The 27,454-nt window shown below is 39.5% G+C and overlaps 2 protein-coding genes across 10 annotated transcripts; both read left to right on the forward strand.

The window, feature by feature from the left end:
• Positions 1–1,783: 1,783 nt before the first annotated feature.
• crtc1a (CREB regulated transcription coactivator 1a) lies at positions 1,784–21,210 on the forward strand. 9 transcript variants are annotated; one of them, XM_034555233.1, is made up of 16 exons: positions 1,785–2,005; positions 3,987–4,103; positions 5,924–6,049; positions 6,854–6,915; positions 8,130–8,224; positions 8,901–8,986; positions 9,072–9,112; positions 9,541–9,731; positions 9,903–10,048; positions 10,333–10,416; positions 11,522–11,596; positions 12,930–13,034; positions 15,514–15,597; positions 15,724–15,901; positions 16,547–16,775; positions 17,989–21,210. In XM_034555233.1, exons 1-15 carry the CDS (start codon positions 1,880–1,882, stop codon positions 16,750–16,752), a joined length of 1,722 nt encoding a protein of 573 aa, XP_034411124.1. In that variant the 5' UTR covers positions 1,785–1,879; the 3' UTR covers positions 16,753–16,775; positions 17,989–21,210. The 9 variants fall into 9 exon arrangements, with proteins under 9 accessions (XP_034411133.1, XP_034411126.1, XP_034411124.1 ...); XM_034555242.1 differs by lacking the exon at positions 12,930–13,034 and having other exon boundaries at positions 1,784–2,005; positions 11,525–11,596; positions 16,604–16,775; XM_034555235.1 differs by lacking the exon at positions 17,989–21,210 and having other exon boundaries at positions 1,784–2,005; positions 16,604–16,809.
• Positions 21,211–22,048: 838 nt separating this feature from the next.
• Positions 22,049–27,389, forward strand: crsp7 (cofactor required for Sp1 transcriptional activation, subunit 7). Its single transcript, XM_034555231.1, has 3 exons — positions 22,049–22,535; positions 23,495–23,569; positions 23,661–27,389. The coding sequence occupies exons 1-3, from the start codon at positions 22,464–22,466 to the stop codon at positions 25,380–25,382; spliced, it is 1,869 nt and encodes a 622-aa protein (XP_034411122.1). The 5' UTR covers positions 22,049–22,463; the 3' UTR covers positions 25,383–27,389.
• The last annotated feature ends 65 nt before the right edge of the window (positions 27,390–27,454 follow it).

Raw genomic sequence — 27,454 nt, forward strand, 5'->3', positions numbered from 1 at the left:
TCTTTTTCAATGTTGCCATGGTTACCTTACAACCAAATCACACTCTCCTGGGTGGCAGGTGAAACTGCAGTGCCTGTAAGGACAACAAAAAAGAAACAATCATTGTAGGTGTGGCGTTTGGACTCTCTGCAAAACAAATGTTTGAGATATTGAACGTGCGTGTGTTATTTTGACTGAACTTGATATATTATCATATATCAACCATATATTATATATAAAGCCCTTTGGCCTCTTTCTGTTGTGCATACAGCTGTTTTTATGGATGACAAGCTGCTGCCCCTGAAAAGGAAATTCTTACTGCAGCGAGGAAACAAGAACAGACACACAACTGTCTTTTTCTCCCAATTGATTTATCATAGAATTGATTTGGGAAATGCTGAACAAATATGTGACTGAAATACCTCTTTCTCAGTCATCTAATAGTTAATTTGTCTAGTTAGTCTTTAACAGACATTCAACGGAATCTATTCATCTGGAAAGCAGCGGAAGACACTGACAGTTTTGATCTTCAGTCAGCAGGTGCACATACAACTCTAGAGGAGGCAGACATTGTTTCTGGCCTGAGACATAATGTCACAAACATTTAGTCAACCCTGACAAGGAAGGTATTTTTATTAAGCTGAGTTTAGGTTATTACTTAAACACATACCCAAGAACCTCACAACTCCCTTTAGGTGTAAAAAGGTTCGACAGCATGCTCCATCTGGTGACACTAATAAGCATGCAGACTTCACTGGTTGAGACCATCACCTCAGTGCCTACATTATATTGAAATGCTACTACCAATCAAAATTAAAATATAAAATGTATAATAATAATAATAATAATAATAATAATAATAACAAATTCGTGTTAAAAAGTGAAATTTGCGGTTGTTCCGCAGTCCAGATGTGAAGAGCGCCTCCGCTCCACCCCCGCGCAGCGACGTGAGCACGCAAAGCCGAGGCAGCTGCGTCAAGTTGGCCAGAGACAACCGTGCACATACAAGAAAGTAGACGAGTTTGCCTTCAAAATAAAAGGATGCCATGTCGCAAAATGTAATTGTTCAGTTTTAGTCTGGCAAAATAATCTATCAGCTATTAGTTGACTAAATAATAACACAGCCAACAGTGAACTGATCAGGTGGAGCGTTGATAGGCCTCGATATGTCAATATTTAATCAATACCTGCATCCACAGCTTCACTATTAAGTGTTGTGAAGAGTTGAATTAGCACGCTAAACCAATATATGTCTCATAAAAGAAGGACAGGCTTACTGGGGACAGTGCCTTCTGTTTTTATGCAACTAAAAGGAAAACACTGTCTCTGGCTATGACAAGCTGTCTCTTAAATGGAAGTTTAACTATTTAAAATACATATATGGATTTGAATTTTGAGCAATATTATAGCCTTAGTTTTCTTTTGTTAAGTTTTAAAAATGTGTATCCCTGGTGTTTAATTCATCATTACTTTTAATTTCTTTCAACATTTTATTGTTGTAATTTTCAACAGTGTACTGTTGTCTTTTTTCATTTTATTTGTCTGTCTGTGTTGTTTCTTGGCTGCCTGCTGATTTAAAAGTTGCAATATTAATTAGTGGTAAGTTAAGTTGAATTGAGTTGATTTGAATTGAGTTTTTAAGAGTTGGGGAAGACCAAAACGGAGCGAAGACAAAGCAGGTGAATGTGTCCTAACAATATATCAGCCAGCCAGGGCAGTGATTCTGTCAGCACTGTTTGTCCCTCTCTGGTGGTCAAAAACCTGAACGCAACTTGAAATGGCAATTACTCTGCGCTGTTTTGTTTAACTTATTGCAACCTCTCTAACCGGAAGTGGTGCGTCCTCATTGCGTGTCTCTTGACACTGACCATTGAAGGAAAACGGAGCAGAAGAGCGAAACATGGCGACTTCGAACAATCCGCGGAAATTCAGCGAGAAAATCGCTTTGCATAACCAGAAGCAGGCAGAGGAGACCGCGGCGTTTGAAGAAGTGATGAAAGACCTCAGCATTACTCGGGCAGCGAGGGTAACGACGCCGCGTATCGTTTTATTTGGTCTCCCACCTCTTCTTCGTTTGTTTTCATCGAGCTGTCAAATATGCATTTGTAGCGCGGCGCCGCACGCAGCCGGGGCAGCGTAGGTAAACAATAACAAACGACGCTTCCTGCCAGCTGTAGCCCTTTTCTGCCACAACTGCCAACCCCTCCCCCGAGCTGGCAGGAGGTTACGGTCCTGTGATGCAGATATGAATGGCAGGGTCCCTCTTCCGAAAAAGTTATTCCATTTTTTGTTGTTGTCCCACGCAAGTGGAAAGCAAAGGGGCGTGCATGCGTATTTGACAGTGCGCGTCCAACTGCAGCGATGATTGTTCTCCTCGTCTTTCAGGGGAGAGGCGATTATTCAAGAAGATGTTCCCCGCTGTAATATGAACGCACATGTATTGTGTAACGTTAAATACTTCGTAGTGTATGCGCGAGGTATGGTAGCGCTGTTTGGCGAAGTGTGTCTGGCCGCGGCTTTGCAAACTTGTCTGACAGGTCTTCAGGCCTGCGTGCGCTGCAACGTGACGACAGACATTTACACCAAACACGAAGCTAGCAGATTATGTCGAAATGTAAGCCACATACAGTACAGGCCTCCAAAATAAATCCTTCGGAGGCAGCGAGTCAGGACTGACTAGCTGCTGGGTGGAAGCGTGATGGGCAGACAGATTATAACGACACAGCAAACATGAAGCTATTGCAGTTGCTTTTTGGATGGTTTTAAATATATATGGGAGAAGGCTGTGCACCAACATAGTGTTGTCATTCTATGATATATTGCTGCTTTAGCATTATTTATTGTTATCAAAACTGAAAATGTACTAAAAAACTCTTCCATTGAGTCTTTTTCACACAAGCCATTTGGCATGTCGTCTAGGACAAACACAGGTGTAAATAATACAAATGAATGATGGCTGAATTCCATTTAGCTGCTTCTGTGTCGGGGTCCGGATGTGCATGTTAATGTTATTAGTAACACCTGTGCTTTTCCTACTATTTCATGTCAAAATGAAGTGTTAGCAGATGTAGAGATACCCCCCCCCCCCTGCCCCCAGATATAAGACTACAACGACTTGTAAAATTGCAAAATTGTAATCTATTTGTTTAATTTTCTCCAAACTAATTGATGACTATGTTTAGAATTTCCATGTATCTCAGGATACACTTCAAAACATGTTAGTCAGAGAGCTCATGTAGATTTTATTTTTGTTAAATGCCTTGTCAAATGGTTAGACCTGTGGGAAGTGGGTCTGTGGTTTAGAGTTTCATCCTTTTCACACTGTCCCCTGCTTCTCCCTTTCACCTTCTCCCCGACTCTCTTCTCTCTGCTCCTGTCCTGCTGTGGTTAAAAGGATTTTGATTGTCCTCTTCCTGATCCTGAAATGGTACAATAAGTAATCATTTGTCCTCAGAGTAGGCACACATGTGGCCAAAGAGATGCACTCTGAGGTCGAAGGCTTATCAACTACACCAGTGATGCAGGCGTAGTAATTGCTATTATTTGATTTTCTGCCCTGCCAACAGTGAGCAGTGGGCTTGCATGAGAAAATGTAATCGACCGGTTATGGGTTCTCAAATGGGAAATGGAACTGGACGTTGCTTTAGGATAAGAACAATGTTACAAGGCATTTCGCCTTTGGAAATTCAGCCATGTGCGAGTTTCAGCTCATGTTGAATTATCTCTGACGAGCTTTGCTTCCGCCTCAAGTTTCTCACATGTAAAATGTATTAAATTCACATTGCACCACTGTGATTGAGGATGGATTATAAAGGTGTATAAATGTCCCATTTAGCAATATTATGCTTCATTTTCTGCTGTCATTATTATTGACTTGTTGATGGTGACCTGTTGTTTTTCTGTCACCTGAGCCTGAACTAGCCCTGAATGAGAAACAGCCATTAATTCCTTTTGTAAAGTTCACCCAGTGGCCTCTCGTCTTACTCTTCTCGTTGCTCTGCTTCCAGCTACAGTTTCAGAAAACTCAGTACTTGCAGCTGGGACCGAACCGTGGGCAGTACTATGGAGGATCTTTGCCAAATGTCAATCAGATTGGAAACAGCACTATGGATATGACTTTTCAGGTGAGGGATTATTCGTGTTTGTTTGTTTGTTAGTTTTTTTCCCCATCTTTTCAGCAACAATTGTGTAGATGCATTTGCATTGAATATTGTCAAATGAACATTTAATTTGAACCAGGATTCGTTTTACAGTAATCATCCACAGCTGTTTCATATAAATGAATATCCATTTTGCCCATCTCTGTGGCCAAGTAATATCCTGCTATATTTATTCAACCTGTGGCCGCTATATAAACATGTTTACATTTGCTTTTTTAAACAGCTGGTTAAGGAGATCCTTGTTTCCTGGGTTAAATACTCCACACGGGAAGTGACATACCTAATGTTTACATATGTATGCAACAAGAGCGCTTTGTTAAGAATAAATGTCAGAAGGCAGGAGTAAATATACCAACCCACAGTCTACATTATGAGTCTGTTTTACAAGAGAGCTCCATGTCACAATAATAGTGCATTTGTTAATTAACATTGTAACATTGTAATTAACATTGACTTGAGAAAGAGAATTCAACCATAACGATAAACTTCATATATTGCGGGTTTTTTAACACCAAAAGTGAATATTTTCTGTGGAAGGAGGCACATTCCTCATTGTCTCTAAGACGCATTATATGAACAAACATATCAGTTAAGTTAATAGAAATTATCGTAAAATGCTAAATGAAAATTTTCTAAATGTGGGGGAAATTTCTGAAATTGCGTAATAATGAATATTCTAAACATGAAAAGAAGAAGGATTTTAAGGTTGCATGTAATGACAAGAATGATCTTATTTTATCTGCTATTCCTCATATATATCCTGGAGTGTCGCTGCATAATTTCCACATGTTTTTTAATGTTGTATGTCCAACCCAAACTTTTAAAAAAACATGGTTGAGCGAGTTTAAATCAATAAACTCACATTACACACATTATTTCCAGTGCTGATAAATAAACAAACTTTTATTTTTCAGTGTTTTTATTGTTCTGTGTGATTTTGGCAATGCTTTCAACCCTGTAAAGTCTGTGAGAGAGAAGAGCTGCTACATTTTTATTTTATTTTTTTTCGCTCCCAAAATGCTCTGGAACAACAATCTCTTGCTCTAGGCATCCAAAGACATTGAAGCTAAACACCCAGATATGTAATTTCTAAACTTCAACAGAAAAGCTGATCTAGTACTGCAACGCACTAGAAAAACGTTGTTCTATATAACTTGATGTTTCTATTGCTATCCTTGGAAAAATGTCATGACATGTGTGGAAAGATGCAAACGAATTGCACTAGAATTTAATGTCATAAAATGTAGTAGCTTGATACTGTTCTGTGGGGATTTAGATATAAAGATATAAACACCCTCACACGACCCAAAACTCAAGTAGAGGAAATACTGGATGTTTTTACTGACGGAGGACAATGTGAGTTGGCACTATTGTGTCCCCATCAAGGCTCAGTTCCTCCATGAATCAGCTGATGAATGATGTCCCATGCAATTATTACTCATGTGAATAGAATGACATTTTTGGTTTTATGGGCATATTCCAATTTTCTGTCGTTATTTTTTCCCAGAGCTCCACTGACTTTCATCCGTGTTCTACATGCAGCTCATTTGATGCAAGAGCTCAGATCACACGTGTATTTTCAAGGACAGTGTTACGGAGATCGGCTACATGAACTACTGCAATACTTTTATTTAAATGAATGACTTCAAAGCTTAAGGAAGGATTGTTTAAAGTGTTTGATTTTATATGCAGTAACTGATGTTGTAGATAGACCCTCACACAAAAAAAGGGGACTTGGAACTGGAATGTGATGCAGTTTATTTTTTTCTTTCTTTGTTTGACAGAATTCTGGGCTGGACGCGAACAGATCGACGCGACACCACGGGCTGGTGGACAGAGTCTACCGGGACCGGAGCCGCATCACATCGCCCCACCAGAAACCGCTGTCTATTGACAAGCATGGACGCCAGATATCCTTTAATCCCTTTTATTATGCTGTTTGTGGAGCTTCTGAGGGTAGATAGAGATCAGTTGTTCTGATTTTTCTGGTTGAATAGACCTTTGATGTCACTCGTTCTCGCAGTAAAAATAAAAGAGTTGTAAATTGCTCCGACCTAAAATTAGCTTTAAGGAGATGTGAACACGTCTGTTCACACCCGCACAGTCTGGAGAAGATAAATAAGGCAACATAAGTGAAAACAGCTGTGTGGATGTGAGGGGGCTTCAGTCTCATAACTGTAGAACTGGTTACCAATTATTATGAATATCCAAATATTGATATCAAACAATAATATAAATATTACGATTTTGTCTGTGGATTAATTATGTAAAATGAATCATGTTAATGAGCAGGTGCTCCTTGTTTTTGTATAGGCTCACTCGACTAATATCAATATTTTTTTTTAGATTAGAAAAACTTTTAAAACCTAAATGTTGCTCATGGATGTTACATATGTTTCTGGGGCTGCAGAATTATTGAATTCTTTTTTTTTGCATGCTTGGAAACAAGTTCGGTTTGCGATGAATCAAAGCCAAATGATGTCGTAATAAGCAGCATGTACAATGAGCCGGTCAGTGTTACAGATTAAGCCTTGACAAATATCAGAGCGTGGTGTTAAGCTCACTGCTCATTATGCCTCCCTTTTATCACGTACTGCTGCTTTATTTGACATACAACCAGCACTGTGCTTCTTGATTTCATCTGCTTGTGTGAATGCATTGAATGTGCCAAGACTTCCATTCTCCAGCTGTATTTTCTTAACCTGCGCTCTCACATTGACAGCTGTCCATATGGTTCAGTATATCTGTCACCACCACCTGATACCAGCTGGAGGAGGTAAGTCCGCCTCTAGAGATGAAACACGAGCCCCATCCAATTCAATTGTATTTATACTGCCCAATATCACAAATGTGTCTCATGAGTTTTTACAATATGTACAACATACAACATCTTCTGTCCTTGAACCCTCGCATTGGATAAGGAACAACTTATATTTTAGTGTTTACTACTAATTATGATCATATTTAAATTGAATCATTCTGACTTGAACCACATTGCTTTGCACTATTTGCATTGTATTATTTCCTGGATGATACAGTAGAAGATACAAGGTCAGGTCAATAAATGACAAAGAACATAGTGATAATAATCCTAACTGATTTATGGAAACATGCTGCATAATCACACATTTGGTGACTTACTTTTACAGATTGCTGTCATGGACGCAATGCTGCCTTTAGATTTGTATTGTAAAACCATTATAAAATACAGGATAACATTCAAATTATTCTAGATCCTTGTGTTAAAAATCAAACATATTTGATTTTGTTATGACAGCTGCACATTACACACTACATGAGCCTAATAATCTGTCAACATGACTTGTGTTGATAATTGTTGGTTCGTACGAGAGCTGCAGCTTACAATTATTTTCATTATTTATTATATGTTTCTGCTTGATTGATGTTTACCGTATGTTTGATTTTATATTTGCTCGTTTGTTTACTTTTGTTGATTTTATAACTTTTGTATTTGCTTATAATGTTTATTGAGGTAAGTTTCCTGTTGTTTACCTACACAACTTGCTTCCTTTTCTTTGTTGTTGTACTTCTTTTGCTTTGTTTAATTGTGCACACAAATTAATCTAAAATCTATCAATTCATCTGCTGATCATCTTCAACTGTAATCTATATCATTTTCGGTCTATCAATTGTCAGAAAATTGTGAAAAATGTCAATCCCAGTTTCCTTCCCAGTTTGGTTGGTCCAAAGATATCCAGTTTAATATGATATAAATCAGTGAAAAACAGGAAATCTCCATATTTGAGGAGCTTAAAACAGAAAAAATGAGCAGTTGGTGATTATTTTTCTGTCAATCTTTTTTTGCAGCTCTATGTTCTACTTGGTTTAAAGCTTGAACTCACAGGATAGTTTTCTATTAGAGTCATGAATAGTTTCTCTGCTTCACAAGAGACGGTATTTCTTTCTTAGATTTTATTATACAATCACATTGTGATTTATCTTTTATTTTTTTGTATTCTTGTGCTGTAGGACAAACTCTGACTCAGCTCTGCACCAGAGCACACTAACTCCTGCCCAGCAGGCCTCGTTCACTGGAGGATCACAGGAGCTCCATACAAAAAGAGGTACGCTTTTTCTCAACGAGTTTACATGTTAAAGTTGTCAATTAAAACGTAGAGGAATCTGGAGTAAGTACATGCTCAATAACATGATATTGGTGAAATTGACCAGTAGGTTGAGATACATTTAACTCTGTATTACTATAAGCTCAATAGTATTCAGTTAAAACATATTGATTGTAAGAACTGAGCCGTTAACCAGGTCTTAACCAGGCTGTTTTCCTCTCATGATCTGCAGTAGCTGCTGGTGAGTGGGGCTGTTTTGTTGTCAGCCTGTTTATTTTTTGTGGTATTTTTCTGCTTTCTCTTGGTGGTTCAGACGAGTGTATTATCGTTTGTGATGACAGGGTCTGAATGTGGCTTTGACAGTGAAGAATTTAACTGCTTATGAATGATTATTTCAATTTCAGGAGCAATTTGATTGACTTTGTATGAATCTCCTTGGAGACATTTTTGGGTTTAGCCCATTATTTTAGTTTTTTTTAAATCTTTTTGCTCTCCTAATGTCACATTCTTGTCTCCTTTCAGTTTTTTCCTTCATTTATTCTTTGTGTTTTTTTTAGTCTTGGATCATATTAACCGTTGACATGTGGGCTGTGATTATTATAAGCTCAAACTGTCTGGACATCTGTAAACCCAAGAGACTAAGGAGATTTCAGTTGTTATTTTTCCATCTCTCCAGTTCTCCTGCTCACCGTACCAGGGGCTGAAGCAATTAAACAAGAGACTGATGAAGATGGACAAAACCAGAACTGGGAGTGCAAAAAGGTAGTTATTCAACGTGCACATAATGTTTTTTCTCTATCAGCTTACATTTGTGTTCATCCCAATACTAAGTGTGTTTTCTCTATAGAACATTTCAAGGTCCGAAACCTGCAAAGTTCCAGGGATCCAGTGAGTATTTTTCTGTTTTCCCTGTTTCGAACTGGTGTGAGAAAATGTTTTCCTAAATCCTAATCTTGGATGGTGAAGTTTAAATGGTATTTAAGTACGCAAAGGCCGCTTCAAGTTAAGTGCACATTTACTCACATCCGATAAACGTAACCTATGAATACAAAATAGCTTCTGAGCCATCTGACTGTAATTGAACATCATTTTAATTCCCTCCGCCAAAGCAATAAGAGCTTGGGGGCAAAGCATTTGTAAAAGCACCAAATATCTCAGGAGTTGTTAGCATTGGAAAACATTTTCGAGTGCTGCACAGTAACACGATGCTTAGTGTTTAGGTTTCTGTGTCTTCATTTTGTTTTTGACATCAGCCAGCTGGGTGTATTAGGCTTGTCTTCGCCAACGAGTTTACGGCACCCGTCTGTTTTCTGCAGCATATTCCCGTCTCCGGACCAGCAGTTGAACACTTCACTGAAACCAGCAGTCCACAACACTGGCGGTTCTCTGCCTGACCTGACCAACATCCAGTTTCCTCCTCCGCTGCCCACCCCGCTCGACTTAGATGATGCAGTGGCCGCCTCATATAGCTCCTCTGACAGCACACTGAATCTGGCTAACACGCAAGGTAACGCCAGTGACAGTGGTCTGCTCACATTTAGCTGTAGCATAGACAACTTTGGATTTTCCCAAAGATATGGACACAATGTTACTTTCTTTTTGTTTGAACATTTAGCACACTGGAGCCAATTTCTTTATGACTCTGTGTATGCTTGTCTGTTTTCTGTGTACTGGGTAGGAGTGAACACCTCTCAGCCCACAGTAACCATGGAAATGCAGCCCGGGCAGGACGACATGGTTCCTCTCATCCTGAATGCTGGAGACTCCCACCAGCATCAGAACCTGCAGCTCTCCCCAACATCTCCGCCTCTCTCTCTCTCACAGGTACAGCTGAGTGCTCTGTTCCGTGACCTCGGCTCTCCTAAGAAAAGCAATCTTGCGCATTCAATGGATTGTTGATACCATTTAGTTTAGATAGTTCCCGGCAATTCACAGTCACATTTAATCTTTTGTGTCAGGGTTATGAGGTTCAGTTTGTGGTGTAAAAATGCCAAGAATGAGCCATTGTTCACACGGCGTAGATCAAATTTATTTTATAGAGAGATTTTAGCTTATTAGAGGGAAATCACTCCCCTGATCATTTCTTATATGTTGCTGTGCTCCCCCAGGCGGCCATCAACGCCATGAACCTTGAGCAGCAGCTGTCCCAGTACGCCTTCTTCAACCAGCAGCCATCGTCCCAGAGCCAGCAAGTGAGTTTCTCTTCAGCACTCAGTCCATCAGTTCCTTCATTCTTGCAATCACAACTATTCAGTTAAACTACTCTGTAAATTACATGCAAGAATTTCAAATAATTGCACATTTTATGCAACAACATTGTAGTTACTTTGGAAAGCTTGATTTGAATCCCTGCTGTTTAATGCAAAACATAGTTCAATACAAAACCACTGTTAGTAGTGCAAAGAAAATCATCCTCTGTGCAAATATATTCATGCTTATAGCAGGATTTTATTACCCCAATGTAAATGTCAAAGGCTTCTGTCTTGTGTCTTGTTGAGAGGTTATTGTTGAACCTGAGCAGACATAATCTCTATAAACTGATATCTGCATATGCAGACTGAGAGCCGATCTCTCTCCCTGACTGCACTACATGCAGAGTTACAGAAAACATTGATGTAAAAAGTAGAAGCAAAAATAAATCTGCTCATTAAGATGTAGCACTAAAATCCACAAATTTACACTGTGGAAGCTTTTAACTGTCCTCGGATCAACACTTCCTGAAAAAAAACCTTTGATGAAGATTTGCTCTGAAGTACAGTAGCAGCAGTTCATGAATAATAAAATAATACATTCAAAACATGATTTGTTGATATGGTCAGGAGTTAAAATATGCCTCTATGATATTTTATTCTGAGTAATGTTGTGTTCTCTTTATACAGATATCAATATTTGAGCTTTAAAACAATTGTAGTCGTGACATTTAAGTTGACATAAACACTTAATGTAAACAAGAGGTAAAGACAGGATTCCTCAAATCTATTTATTGAGCAATGTAGTCAAACACATATACAAGATATGTAGGATATTGACGGTTTACTGATAACATTAAATTGTCAACGACAGTAAGAATATATGATTATTGAAAGGTTTGAAAGTAAACCACTGGAACATCCCAGTGTTCAGGTCATAGTATACATAATAATGCAGCATCCATCCATTTGTGTATCGATACATTGTTTTAAATGTCTGCCAACATACTATCAAAGCAGATCTTTGATAAGCCAATATTAGATCTCTAAAGTCATGCTTGATGACTACACAAAGTGGGTATCTATAACCCTGCTCTTTATTTTCCAGCAGACAGGTCTGGTCCAGCTGCAGTCAGACAACCAGACGTCCTCACAGGCCAACATGACCATGGACATGAATACGGTGAGCAGTTCGAATTTCCTTCCTGAAATTGTGTCTTCAGCTGGCATCGATGCGTTTAATTTCCTGAGGAAACACACTGTACCTGTCAAAGTATTCAGGCTCCTTGACATTGTGCGCATGTTGTTGTGATATGCATTTGTTCCAGAGTGCATTTATCATGGAAAGTCTAAGCTGTATATATTTCTTTACTTTGCATTTGTTTGCACATTACGAAGTTAAAAGTACAAATTAATTAAATAAAAGCATAGCAAAGTGGGCAAAACATCAAGGAATCTAAATGCTTTTGCAAGGCATTGCGCGCTCTTCGGATCTTGGCTCTTGCTGCTCTTCTGCTGCTGCAGTGGGAATGTGTTTGGATTACTGCAGAAGTGATGAAGTGGCCTACGCTCTCTTGGTCTAACTTATTGCAGCGTGGGGTCAAGTGAAACATTGTGAGGAAACACAGCAAGAAACCAGCTTAGATCTAATTTTCTGTTCATTTTACACTCTTCAGCCCATATTATGTTCCACTTTGTTTTCAGAGGCGGCTTTAGATGTTCAACACCATTTCTAAGCTGTAGATTTGAGGTCTAAAGCAAATCCAGTCACAGCAAGATATGTGAAAAATACTTATTTCCGTTTCATGAGAGTTCAAACCTGTCTGCTCCATAAATGATAATTGCATTAGTTTATATCTGTATTGAAGGATCTGAACTCCTGTTGGCTTTTGAGTGATTAGAGATTATTAATCTTGTTTGGTGCACCTCTAAATCTGAGTGACTTGATAGTTTATCTGTTATTTGCTATGATAGTAACTTTCTTTTCTTTTCACAGTTATGGTTGTGTATTTCTTAAATCAGGTTGATATTGTGATCAGAATAGAAATCGTTTTTCTCTTTTAAGTATGTGCAAATATTCTTCTTTTGATTTTGTTGGGTGAGTAGATTGAAAAGCGCAGCCATGAGAACAGAACAAAAGAGAATCGGTTCTCTCTGATCCTCCAGTTTTACAATCTTCACTTGCTTAACATGGATTGCTGGCAACATGTTTCCGCTCCTAATTAATCCCCTGTAGCTTTCTGTGTGTCTCCCAGATCTTTTTCCGTATTGTTAATGCATTGATGTGACATGTGGTACAAAGTGGTCATTACTGTTTTTATTTTAACTCGATTCTAGTATGCTGGGTTACAACCATTAGAAACAGTGAATCAATATATTAGTGATTCCTCAGGTCAGGCTGGCAAAAGGTAAACTGGATAACCTACAGAAGTACAAGCAAAGCTCCATATCCAGTATGAGGACCCACACACACACAGACGCCACTGTGAATAACTCAACATATCCTCTTGTATCAGGCCTCGTCCCTTCAACAGTACCGCGGTAGGGTCGGATCCTCTGCCAATCAGTCTCCAACCTCCCCCGTCTCCAATCAAGGCTTCTCACCTGGAGGTTCGCCTCAAGTAAGGGCGTGTGAACCAGTGGGCTGCTGGCTCGCTCTGTATAAACGTCACCGTCCCCTGCATCGTAGTCCTGTGGTTATCGTTGCCAAGTAGGACTCTGTGGCTGCCCCCCTACAGCTGCTTGTATTGTGTTGACATTAGCAGATCTGGGCAAAGAAAACAAATGTAATATGTCAGTAGATTTTAAGTACTTGAGCAAATCAAAACCTGTGTAATTACTTACTTTACTTCTGTAAATATGGAAGTCTAAAAAAAGATAAACAAATGTTGTTAACAAGAAAATCTTCTCACCTTTTTTACAGCTGACATTTTAACGTGTTCACAGGGTTTTTTTTCTCAGTGGAAGTTTCGCAACATACACAACAACATAATTATTGTTATTAGTTACACCATGATGAAAGGACGTAAAGGTTTATGTTGTCGAGAATGCCAGAAACATTCTTGGAGAAAAGAAAAAAATATTATATCACAATTTTGAATGTTTAAAACCATGTCATGACTATGATTACAGAAATATTATAGACATGAGGTAGACCCTGTGTTGCCCAGATCTGACCCCCAGTCTCTTTAAGCACTCAGTGTCATTGATGTGTTGTTCTGTAGCTGTATCCCCGACCTTCCTTTTCTGCTGCTTTTGTGGTATTTGCGTTGCATCTCCACTGTTTCCTCCCCAGTCTTACTATAAGACTCTGTACCGGAGTTTGTTTTTTTATGTTCATCAGATCTTTGTGTTTTTGTATCAGCATGGGTATTTAAGGTATAGGGAGGGGAGATGGTAATCCAACCCCTTTGAAGCGTTGTTGTTCTTTTTAGGAGAAGCTACTCATCATTCTTGTGGTTGAATCTCTACAAACTGAACCTTGCTAGCAGGGTGGTGCTTTAAGATAAACTAAACACACCCAAGGTAAACATGGATCAGTGTTGTTAGTCTGTGTCAGACTCAGTATACCAATTTGAGATGTGAAACCCTGGCAACTGCGTGTGGAAAATAATCCCAAAATAAAACCTTGAATTACACGTTAAAATATACAGTAGGCCTATATCATGTAGAGATTTAGATTCAGTGCTCAACCAGAGAGTTAGCGATAGCATTTTGAATAAGCATTTGCTTCTACTAAAGTGTGACTTTGTGTTTGTTTGAGATGCAGAAAAACAGAAATGTGAGTGTGTGCATTTGTTTTTACATGTTTGTCCTGTTGTTTGCTTACTCGGTTCAGTTCTGACCTGAGCTAAAGTAGCTCACTCGTAGTGCTGAGGTTATCCATGGGCTAAACCACAGCTGACAGCTGCATGCTCTATTATACTGCTCTGCCCTGTGGGGACATCTGCAGCACACACAGATAATTTGGTTTTGAACTAGGAGGAGCACGGGCTGAGAATATGATCCAATTACTTATACATTAAGAGGCCACGATGATATAGGAGAATTTCTGTCGCTGGTTTAATGAGGACATTCAAATGAGGAACTTGAAGAGAATTAGCTTGCAATGGATGAGTCAGTGAAGGGAGAATAAAGTCACAAAGGGAATTATATTTTCTCTCCATTTCCATTTTATTCATTTAAACACCAAAGCTAGAAGGCAGCTAAGGAAGCTCATATGGAAAGAGTTGTGTTTTCAAGTCTGCATCCTTATCTTAAGCTGACATTTGGTGGTCGTTGTTAGTGTTTACTGACCTTTGGGATGGTGGTATGGAATGGTTCTTATTCACATAGTTAATCAAGTCCCTTATTTATTTATTTTTTTTCTTATTCCTTCGTTTAGTCATTTATTTAGTTAGTACCCGCCAAAAAATCATTCTTTTGCAGGTTTTCAATAATATTCAAATGATATTAAATGTTTAGATAGGAAAATACTGTCAAAGTGACACTTGTCTTGTAAGTAGCTCTACATATGAAATATTCATACATTACTTCTTGTGATAGTGGATGCCTGCGGATATCACAGCAAATTCTGTAAATACTGCAGGGACTAATTTAGTTTGCATTTATTATTGAAACAGCAGTCTTCAAATTCCTCAATGTGTTTTCACCTGTTTGGTGTCTGTCTCTCACTTTAAACACCCATTGAAAATGAAGCAGTTGAATTATGTGTTTATTACATGACTGTTAACTGCTTCTTCTGATTGTGTGCCATCATTTTACATTTAAGCTGTTTTAACCTCTGAACAGCCTTTTCCTCTCTGCAAAATACACACAAATATTGCATTGTACGCGAACGGAAGGCTGTGAATTGGTAAACTCAAGTTACTCAACCCAAATAATTCCATTTCCAGATGCTGTGAGGTGATATTTGTTGTTCCAGCAATGTTGCTGCTTTGACTGTCTCTTTTTCATATTCCACATTTTATGTTAAGTGTATAATTCCTGCAGCCTGGATGAAGTATGTTCATAGTTGATGCTCCACACTGGGAGTCTGGGATGTCTTTTTGTTTTTGATCAGGGTCTAAATAAACAGATTTGCCGTGTTTGTTGTTGCAGCATAACTCCATACTGGGCAGCGTGTTTGCAGACTTCTACGACCAGCAGCTCCCGTCCATTCAGGCCAGTGCTCTCTCACAACAGGTACAGGCTCTGTCTGTGTCAGGCAACGCCTAAATGTTTAGTTCTTCACTCAGTCTGCTCTTGCTTTGGAGCTTGTATATGTGCAGCAGCGACAGCTATGATATTTCTTCATGTTGTGATTGCCAGTTGGAGCAGTTCAACATGATTGAAACCCCCATCAGCTCTGACAGCCTGTATAACCAGACCTCCACCCTCAACTACTCCCAGGCGCTTATGATGGGTTTGACTGGTGGCCATTGCAACCTTCAGGACCAGCAGATGAGCTACAGTAGCCACGGCAACATCCCCAACATCATTCTCACAGGTGCTGCTTCACGGTTTGATGTAGCTGCAGCTACAGCTAAACCACATGTGTTAAAAAACCTTTTGTACAGATTTCCAAAATCCAAACCCAGACTAAAGCGTGTGCTTCATATTTACTTGTATATCTTAATATAGTGACAGTTTCTCTCACACATGAGTTATTGCAGGACTGTTATAAATATGTACCGTTATACCAATAATCTGCCTCTTCTGCCTCTTCTGCAATGGGAGAATAGTATATTTACAGGTAATCTCTAAATAGTTGTGATACCGACATATGCCACACTTCACCGGCTTGCTTCTAAGTACTAAGTTCCCAGTTCTATGGGAACGCACATGCACCATTCTGACCGAGCTTTTAGTCAATCCACAATGACCTTCCTAAGTATACAACACATAATACACCTATTAATAATAAATTCAAATTGTATGTAACAGGATTTTTTCCTTTCAGTTGTTTGTGAAAATTAGCGGCCTGTTGTTAGCGGGAATGTGCAATTAAGATGTCATGGCTCTTACAGGAAGTACAACACATTCAGTCTCTTCTTGCTGCCAATCATATCTTCTCTAACCCCTTAAAAACCTCAAAGAGATAAATATAATAATAATGATAATTATTTTAATTGTATGTCTTTCCTCTGCTCAGTGAGCGGGGAGTCTCCCCCCAACCTGCCCAAGGATCTGACTGACTCGTTGTCCTCAGATATCAGCTTTGATGTCGACTCCCAGTTCCCACTGGATGATCTCAAAATAGACCCGCTGACGCTTGATGGCCTTCACATGCTAAATGATCCGGACATGGTCCTTGCTGACCCCGCCACGGAGGACGCGTTTCGCCTCGACCGGCTCTAACCACCGGACCACCTCATGCCCAGGTGTGTAAATGTTGCTGCCCTGAGGGTGCGGGGGGGGGGGGGGGCAGCATCTAAGAGGATAAGAACCAAGAGTGTGCTGGTCAAGACCTCGTCTGGGCAGAGCATCAATTTCACGCCAACTAACTCAATCAAACCCCACAAGAGAGCATTTAAAAGAAGCATCATGCATTAAAATGTTATGGAAGACTGGAAACCTTGAAAACTGGAAAGATGGTTTACGACTCATGAAAAGTTATGGTATGAATGAGCTCCATGGCTGTGTCACTGCAAATGACCATTTTAATTTTAGTTTAGTTTAGTTTTCATTCGAGGGAGCTTGATGGAAATATCATGACGGCAGAGGGAAGCTGGTCTAATATTCACCATCGATGACTGACTAAACCACGTCTGCAGAGCAAACCCTTAACAATCTACAGTATCCTACACCTGTTAACACGGGGTGGCTTGATGACTCAGAAGAAACACAAGTTTAACCTCCCTTTGTGCCGAGCTGATAGCTCTCAGCATTACTTTCAGTTTCTATATCAGTTTAATGCTAATCCCTGTGTAGTTTGTCATAGAAGCCAATTTCAGGCCTGGTTGGATCACTCCCAAATTTCCTCTAAAGTTGAGTGACCATGAGTCACTATTTTGCCACCAAGTTATTTTCAGGAGATGCTGAATTTTGATTTTAGCATAGTAAATAGCAGCCATCGGTTATGCATGAAATCACAAATCACTGTGCATACTTGTTTTGCCTTAATAGCTTGACATTTTGGTTTACATGCAAAGATGACTATTATGTAAATGAGAGAAAAAAAAGTAAATTGTCAAGTCATTGTTACTGTTTTACAAGTGGTTTGGCCTACATAATTCACAGTTGCATTGTATTTTTGAGGTGCGCTGATCTTTATCCATTACTTCATCCATTGTCACTACCATATCATTTTTTATGCATCAGTCAAATCTAAAAGGATTCATGAGTTCTTTGTTATGAACTAGATGTTTACACGCTTGTTTCGTTTTATATTTTACATGTACAGAATGTGATTAGATTTTGCGTAATGGTATCTATGCAAAACTACAGCGATTGGTTTAGGACTGTAAAATGAAAAAGATAAAATGAACCATTTCAAAAGGAAGCCAATGTGCAAGGTTCTTACAGAATGCACAGTGATGGTGCCATGTTTTATTTATTTTGATACTTTTGAAACTCTTTACATTTTTCTTTCAGAATCGTACGGTGTAGAGAGAAATGCTCAGTGCATGTGTCATACAGTAGAAGCTCTCCTGGATTACTCCCAAAGATGTGACCTCAGTGTAGTTGAAATATATATATTTTTCCAGACAATTGAACTGCCTCTGTACTAGAACAGCATTGTTGATACAATGAGAATGTATTTAGGTCACATCTGTACAGCTGTGTTGTTGCCATCTTGTCATCCTCAATGCCTCTTATATCTAGCCTTTATGTACTGTAGGACCAAATATGTTTCACCTGTTATTTCTTTGATGTGGGATACTGTTTTATATATGACTTATTTTGTTTCCTTGGCACGACACTGACACTGAATATCCGTTTCCTCGTCATGCTCGTGCTGTCTGTGCCCTTTATCGATCTGTTCCATGTCTCTCCAGCCGTTGGTTCTGCATTTATATGGTTTTAAGCATTTGCTCTGTTCGTGAGTGGATCATAACTGTCTCATCTCTCATATTGCACTTTATGTATTACTTTAAAACACTGATTTGTGACTGTTATGTGCACTGGACCTGTTTGCCCTGTCTTTGATTAAACTTGCCTTTCTTGTAAAAAGAAAAAAGAAAGAAATATGAAAAAAGCTCAATTAAATTATAGTTATTTTTGAAAAGTGAACTGATTTAAAATAGGAGTTTTTACTTAATCAGTGAGTATTTTGTTAGCGATCTACTGTTGCAGTTTTTCTGGATTTTGGAAAACATTTGTATTTTGGAAGAATTGCTGCAGCTCCGTCTGCTATTGATAGCAGGTTTAGATCTAAAGAAACATGTGTAATTAAGTACTGATTTTTTTCATTATTGAAATATTTAAAGATGCAAGTATAGTGGGATTTCTCATAAGAGTATATTTGAAATGTGCATATTATCACAATATTGTGCAAAATAGGATAAATATATTTTAATTCATTCCAGATATAATTATTTCTAAAAAGCCCAATCTAAGTTGAATCTCGTGAATATGCCACACTATGAAAAAGGTAATTCTGTAGCTGCAACATTATTTCTGTTGATGCGTGTCAAGGTCCTCTAGTGCCAACATATCCCACTATTATTCTCACATAATGTAAATGTAACTTCAAAAAATGGCAGTTAAATCTGTTAAAACTAACTTGTTGAGTATGAAGATAAATCACATTTACATAATAATGTTGTGACGGCATGAATAACTACATGTTTTCCCCTTTACAACTTGGGTGGAGTCCACTTTGTTTGTCAAAGTGTTTTGTTTTTCTTGTTTGGTAATGTTGTCCTTTGTTCTATCTTAATTCAGCGTCATGTGTCGACTAATGTATCTGCTAAGTGAAGCCCAAAAGCATCGGAAATATGGTAATCAGCCTTTTATGCACATGTAGGAGCTTTTGTTTGGTACTATGGTTTACACTGCAATATACTGTATGTGCTTATTTTCTGCGCAACACCAACAGAGTTTTATTATGTCATGGTAAATCTAGACTAGCTTTGTATATTGCTGTATGGTAGGACTGATGTTTTTCGTGCTTTATGTGATATGATGTCAAAGTGAGAAAATGCACTGAGAAATACTGCGCTGCAATGTCATTGTGGCTCGATATTCTCTGCTGGACCTCAGACTTTATAGAGAGCCTGAAATCTTTGTAGGTCCATTTTCTGTTTTGCTTTTTGCTCATGTAGATAGCTCTGATATGTCGCCTGTTACTGCCACCTTTTTTGCATCAAGGTTCAGGCATCCATTAGCAGTGTTTACAGAGACAAGAGTTTACAACAGAGCAATGTTTGTTTTACTCTCTATAAAAATTGTTCGTTGAATACTGTATCTGGAATAACAGACTACATGTGAACAACTTGCAGTGTAGAATAGCAAACTTATTTTGCTATTTAGATTTACCAGTAAAGCAGTAATGTAATTTCAATAATATGCCCTAAATAATACATTATATTTGATGAGGTTTTGAAGTCATGTGAATTAATTGTATTTTCTTTGTTCTTCATTTATAAGCATTTCGACACCCTGATAGCACTTTTATTTCTCAGAAATTCCACTTCTTATAACTTACTATGAGCAGCTACATGCCATCAAAAGTTTTTTTGTTTTTTTAACAGAGTTGGTAATATTTCGATTTTGTTAAATTTTAGGAAATCTGTCATTAGCACTGCATACTCTTCTCTCTTTTGGTATTAATCAGCAGTTGAACCAGAAAGCCAAAGTACAAAACAGCCATAAATGAGAGAATACTAACATTGTTTTTAAAAATATTGTATTGGGGTACGAGTTATTTCATATATCAACTATGAACGTATCAATGCATTGTTTACATTGAACATCATTACAGAAATTATTTCAGCATGACTTAAAAAGAGAAGCGACTGACATATCCTACTTAAAAAGCTGGGCAATCTCTTTTCTGCATGATGCTGAATTCCAAAATATCTCAGAAAATACCTTGACATATTGTATTTTGCTTAGTTTTGCTTAGTTTTATTAATCTGCTGTCAAACACTATTTTGTAGTGAATATTACTATATACATATTGTCGCATAAATGACATACAATAAGAAATATCAGATACAAATAATGTGCATATATATATATATATATATATATATATATATATATATACATTGACTTTGTAACAATAAGTTAAAACACAAACTAAATCAGGAAGATGAAACAAAGTAATAGTGCACAGTCACTGAGTGGGTTCCCCAATATGAATCCTTTGTGTGCATTTCGAGGATGGCCCGCTGCTGGTTCAAGCCTCATACAATGGCAGCTAAATTGTTATACAATGTTTTTTGTTTCTGAGAACAGTGATACTATTCCAAACACTGCACATGCATTTTACTGCCGTGAAGGGGTGCACTGCGCTCCTATAGTACGCTCGCAGCAACAGGAAACATTATGCTCATAGAATATGCATACTAGCATTCTGCAGCACAGCTTGGCAAGTTGGTACTTTTCTGACCTAACCCTTTAAAAATTACGTGGTTCAAACCTTGTTCTTCAAATTGTGTGTTTTCTATTTAAACTGTCAAATCGGACCAAAAGAATCCAAGTTGGCTGTAAGTGTGTACTATATAAAAGATGAATTAAGCTTCTGTTTGAACTGTACCTGATGTATTGTTCTTGTGTGAAGGCTTCTGTCTTTGTATCTTTGCATTATTATTTGTAAATTAAATAAAAATAAATATATCTGACTAAGCAAAGACGTTTCTTTAATCTTGTTTTTGTCATTAGGTGAACTACAAAAACCAATAGAAAAAAAAACTTAAATAGTATTTACATGATGATGATGATGATAACAGCCCCCATAATTGGCATAACTCAGACTTTCACACCCACTACACAGCTTCATGCCCAGCATTTGCCCTGCCTCTCCCACTCTGTCCACACTAACAATCGTACTGAGTGGACACTGGACATTTTGCATGTAGGATGAGTATGACAAAAGTAATAACCAAAATGACTGGAAGTAAGATATCTGTCTTTTCTACACTAGGTAGGGTTCATGATTATGTTGCGAAGGTATCTTTTACAACAGACAAATCATAATGTCGTTCCCCTTTTTGCTTTATTGGCAATACTCATATAGCCAGTGACTTTTACCACAGCAAATAATATGACAAATGTATTCTTCTTAAGCCACTTGAAAACCTTGCGAAAAAATATCTGAATGAACAAAAAATAAGCCTGACAGATCCCCCCAAAGAATCAGCAGTTCAGTGACTCAACTTTAAAAGCCAAGTTTCCGGGCTTCACCATTGCTGATGCCCTCAAATGATTCAATCATGTCTTGCAGCATCTTCTCTTTTAGTCGTTTTTCCCTCTTTTGGAAACTGAATGACGCCATCTGCTGGTGGAATGCCGCAATATAAAGTCATCAATATTGATAAATCATAAGAACTTGCACGTTGTGGAAAAAAAACATCCAGATCACACTTTAATTTGAATATCTCCCACAAAAGTGATCTTTAGTGAGTTTCCAAAATCAGACAATTTGTGTGTATAATAGCAGAATTTTTTCTGCTTAAAATTCCGCTACATACCACCGACATATGAAATAGTAGTGTATATAACAGCGGATCAGCTGGAGGTTCACAAAGAAGCCGTGGAGCACGCCCTTAAACCATCGGTGGGTATCACCCCGAAGTGGAGGTGAACGGCAGGGATGTTTACTTGGTTACGTGCAGACGTCAAAGCGCACACACAGTATCCCAGCATGCAGCAGGAGGCCGTTGAGAGATCCAGCAGTTGGTAGTGAGTTGCTAGAGCGCCCAGCAGGCAGCAGCCAACGGGCAACACTGAGCACACATTTCCATGTGAGAAACCCCGAGCCGTCCACCTCACAGGCGACAGAAGAATATGCCGCTCGGCCGCCCGGCGTGTTACCGCAGCGGCTTCTGAGTCAACATTGTCACCAGGTTTTCATTTCGGAGGATTCCTCCCTCCATCCTCCGGATCGCACCGAACGGGCAATGACAACGGGCTCGGCTACCCCGCAGCAGATGAGGGACCGGCTGCTGCGGGCCGTCGACATCCACAGCAATGTAAGTGAAGCTAGCCGGCTAGGACGCTAACGTTAGCTTGTTTACCTGAACCACACAAGGCAGGTCAAGAGTTAGCTGTCAATTAACTATTTCGTTGATTTAGGAAACGCGTTATTCACACGTTCGGGGTGGCACTAACCCGTCGAAGTGACTGCGGAAGGTGGAGAGCCGCTGAGCTCACGGTTTGACAGCTTGCAGGCTAACTTAGCAGAAGCTCGGTCAGACACCAAGCTGGCGCATGTAGCACGTTAGCGGCTAGCCGTGAGGCTAAAGCGGATTGAGAGGCTTTAAAGGATACAATGTAAACGTGTGTCTCACGCTTTAGTCTGAATTCATCTGTTTCCTGCTCATGGGCCGGGGTTTGGTGGTAGACCGTCTCACGCCATTACTTTATTGTCCCTGAAGTGTGGGAGGTAGCTGAGCAGCTCTTAGCTCAAATAGCTATGTTAGGCTTTAGGAAATAGTCGGACCCTTCCTTCTCTAGTGAGTTAACGTTAGCTCTGGTGCTAGCGGTGGACACATTAGCTAACACAAATCTGCCGACACTGAACCGCTGATTGACTTGACAGAATAAGAAACTTGCTCAAATTAAAGTTTAGCGCTTTTTGCTTCAAGTTTTTGTTCACTTTTCTTTAAATGTTTGCAATGATATAGTTTTTATGAGTTGACACTTTGTCATCGTTACTTTTCAACGTCGATTTGAGGTATTCAGACAAGCTAATGTTTCCTAAGCTAACTTGCACCACGACTCTCACACGTTGCAGGCTCTCTTCAATTGCGTTTCTAGCCATGACATTAATACATGATAATCTGTTAATGTGAGTATGTCATTTGCGTTGATTTCATCAGGACTGTGAATAACATTTTCATTTATCAGTCGCTGTTAATTGTGATATTAGGCTACCACTAACTGCAGGTGAAGTGATACAACATGTTTTGTTTGTTTGTCCTCCCTGCAGATATGCAATATGGTGGCTGTAATGGAGGTAATTTCCGGTCTTGAAAAGTATCCTATCACCAAAGAAGCACTTGAGGTAAGACATGTGATTTAATATGTGAACTTCTACTTCATGTTGAATTATATTGCTACATTTGTTTCTAATTCTCAAGCATTTATTTATGTAGGAAACTCGACTCGGAAAATTGATCAATGATGTAAGGAAGAAGACCAAGAATGAAGATCTTGCGAAGCGTGCAAAGAAACTCTTAAGGACATGGCAAAAGCTGATTGAACCTGGACCAGCTGTGGCTGCCAGTGCTCCTGGCTCTACCAATGGCAGTTCTCATCCCTGCAGAACAGATGCGTCGCCTCCTGACATTTCTGTGTCTGGGAAGGGTGTCCCTGAAGTCAAAATCAGAAACGATGTTCACAACACATACTCGCCAAAAGCTGAGAAATCAAGCAGCCGCAAACGACGAGCAGAGCACAGGGACAGCGGAGTGCACTTACCAGAAAAAATATCCAAGATGTCTTCGTTTGATGTCTCAGTTTCCCCGCCACCCACTAATGGGATTGCAGGCAGTCCTGATGCCCCGCCTGACCAGCAAGTTGTCTTGTCTCCTGACAGATCTCGGATAGAGCACCTTGATAATGATAAAATCAACAGAATTCCGGTTAATGCTGTCAAGCCTCGTCCTAGCTCGCCTGGAGTGGCCAAACTACCTAGCACTTCCTCTATGATTAAAGTTGCTGTGATGCAGCAACAGACCAGATTGGATGAAGGAAGTGGAGGCGGGTATTATCAAGCCAAAAGTCCTCGTGGCCTCACTTCCAGTCCAAGGAACATGAAGCAAGAAACGGTGAACAAGCGCTCTTCAGCATATGCACCAAAAGGAACACCTATCCCAAGCCCTTCTTCTATGGACTCTCCCTTGTCTTTGTCCCAGCCTGTATCTTCCCCAGCCCAAGCGTCATCTGCTGACAAATTGCCAAACTCTTCTCATAGGTCTTCAATGCACTGGACCAGTTCGTCAGAAGTCCCCTCACATTGTCCATTGCAAGACATATCTTCAACACTGGAATCCCCATCAGTTTCCCTTTCACCCTCTTATCCACAACACAATTCAGAACTACACAGACCAACACCTGAGGTGACTATGCCTGTGTCTGATGACACAGAAGCGACAACAGTTCCCAACTTGGAACATAAACGGAGGAAGTACAGGTCAAGAGACTACTCTGTCAACCTAGACGGCCAGAAAATAGAGGACACGACTAAACCTGTACGGTTAAAAGAACGCAGATTAACATTTGATCCTGTCACTGGTCAGATAAAACCTCTGGTACGAGAGCCTTCTCAAACAGAGGAAGTCTCTACTCCTGACCTTGCTGAATCGAGGCAGAGAACTGAAAGCACTGTACAACAGCCCGCTGCTCCGACCCCAGCCCTAGCCCCAGCCCCAGTTCCAGCCCCGGCCCCAACCCCAGGTCCAGGTCCAGGTCCCAGCCATAATCCTTTCCATCAAACAAACTGGAAGGAACTGTCCAGAAATGAAATCATCCAGTCTTACTTGAACCTTCAGAGTAATGTGCTCACCTCTTCTGGGGTCCGGGCTCCTAGTGCACACACTTTCATGTCAGAGTATCTGAAAAGGGAAGAACAGGAGATCAAGGACTCACGGAAGATACATGTTCTGCAGACGGACAACTCGGTAGGGGAATTACCAGCTTTGAGTCAGGAGGTGACGGACGGTGACCTGGACAGGGTTCACACACAGCACTGGCCAGGGGTGAATGGTTGTCTTGACACCGAGGGCACCTGGTTTGATTGGACAGAGTGCATATCATTGGACCCGCATGGGGATGAAAGCAAATTAAACATCCTGCCATATGTTTGCCTAGACTGAGGGGCTTGGGAAGGTTGCTGTCTTTTTCCACTCCTTTCTTTGTCTCCCCAAAGAGATGAGATACTTTGTGATTTTCTTTGCCCACTGTGAGTTTGGTAAAAAGCCAGGTCTGCTAAACTCCCTCCCCCATGCCTCCTCCTCTTTCTGTGATAATCTAATTACATTTTGGTATAAAGAGTCAAGATTAAAAGAATAGTTAAGTTTGTAATACCAAGGGCTGTTTCTGTTTTATTTTTCAAACTGAAAACCACAGGAATGACAAGGCCCTAGTTGCAGTGTGCTGATCCGAACACTGAATGCAAGAAAGAGAGGACAGAATTATCACAGACGACCGGAAATAATGTTATGATGAGAATTTGTGTATGTTCTGAATCGTACCTCTATTTCAGTCTCACTGGGATGATGATGTTTTCGTTTTTTCTTTTTCTTTTTTTAAAACTTGTCTCGTTTCTTATAAGGAATTGCATTCTAGGTTTGCTTTTGAGGAAAGGCCGGGGTTTAGCTGTCCTGTCCAGACCGCCATGTTGGTGCCCAGTAAGGTGTTGATAGAGTTCATCTAGCACAGGTAGAGCCGAACATGTCCAGAGTATGAAATACTGGATTGTATCGGGCAGGTACAAGAAGCTTTATGTGAGATATAAAGAGTAAATTATAAATTTCGTATGTATACATCTATTTATTTTGACCAGATCAGAAGTAGATCTGTTATTTGATTACATTTGTTCCTGTCAGTCTAATCTTCAATGTCAAAGGGGCGTACATATGTTTTTGCATGGTCTTTCTTTAAGACTGGCCAATGAATCCGGTTAATAACATTCCATACTCCACCATCACCCTCTTTCTCTCCATCTCAACACACAGCTCCTGTCTGCCCAACTCGGCTCTCAAAACAAAAATAAATGTATTCAGAAAAATGATTTGGTTCAAAGTGGTTTAATCATAGTGCAGTGTTTATTTTAAATTAATTAATCAAAAAATTCGACACATTCTCCCCCAAGCTTAAGATATTCGATAATGTCAAATCAGATGGCGCTGATCAATAATTGCATTTTAGAGACAAAATCAAGGAGATATTTGAATACTGGGACTCGCGTTGTTTCCTTTCCTTTAGATATCGTTTGCCTTCTGGATTTTCATCACAATATTTTTGTGAGTTGAACGGCCTTAGTGAATGTACGTGATTGACACCTTATGCACTTGCTCATAAGGAGACAACTTGTTGGTCATTTCATCACTGACTGAATTGAAATGTGAGTAGTGACTGATGCTCCCACAATCTATGTGCCCACAGTTTATTCAGAGTGTATTTAATGTTTTTGCAGCTGTTTAAGAGTTTAAAAAACATTTATGATGCCGTTTGAGGAGCATTTCTTTTTGCATCCTGTTTCCAATACAGCAAACATAAAATGGGGTGCGGGAGAAAGCTGTGTGCATCAGATATTTTTGGCATTTTCCATGTACCAACTAATACTTACTTTTGATTTCCCTTTATACTCATCAGTCACTACCAGTTTTGACGTACCATGACGTAAATTAAGATTGGCTTCTGCGCAGCCGCTGTCGTTTTCATTCTTTCAGCCATTCATCCCTACCAATGTGCCTTGGTAAATGGTAATTCTGGATTTGATTCCGCATAAATCACGCCTGTCCGTGGAGTTGCGGGAATTGCAAGTCCCAGGATCAATATGACGCTGGTATATGCACCGTTTCTGTTACTTTTTGTACACACTGATCCAGAGAGGGTGAAGCTGCAGACAATGAGAAACTGCACAACAACGCAGCTGGCAATAAAGGAAAAGTGCTACAACTGGTTGATTTTAGAATCTGTTTTCTGGAGTTTTAACTGGGGCATCTTTATTTGTTCAGTGTTTAACATCTCTCCATTGTTTGAAAATAAAATGATCTAAATCTTCAGCTCAGTCCACTGACTCGTGGGTCTTTTGCGGTGCCATTGTGTTCAACAACCTTGGAACATGTTGCCCCATTAAAACTTAATGGTCAGTCTGAGCTCTGTATACTTCTGCCTTTTTGTTTTTGTCACTGAAGTTGCATTATGCTGTAATTGCACAGTT

This window comes from Cyclopterus lumpus, chromosome 17 (assembly GCF_009769545.1).
Source record: "Cyclopterus lumpus isolate fCycLum1 chromosome 17, fCycLum1.pri, whole genome shotgun sequence".
Lineage (NCBI taxonomy): Eukaryota > Metazoa > Chordata > Actinopteri > Perciformes > Cyclopteridae > Cyclopterus > Cyclopterus lumpus.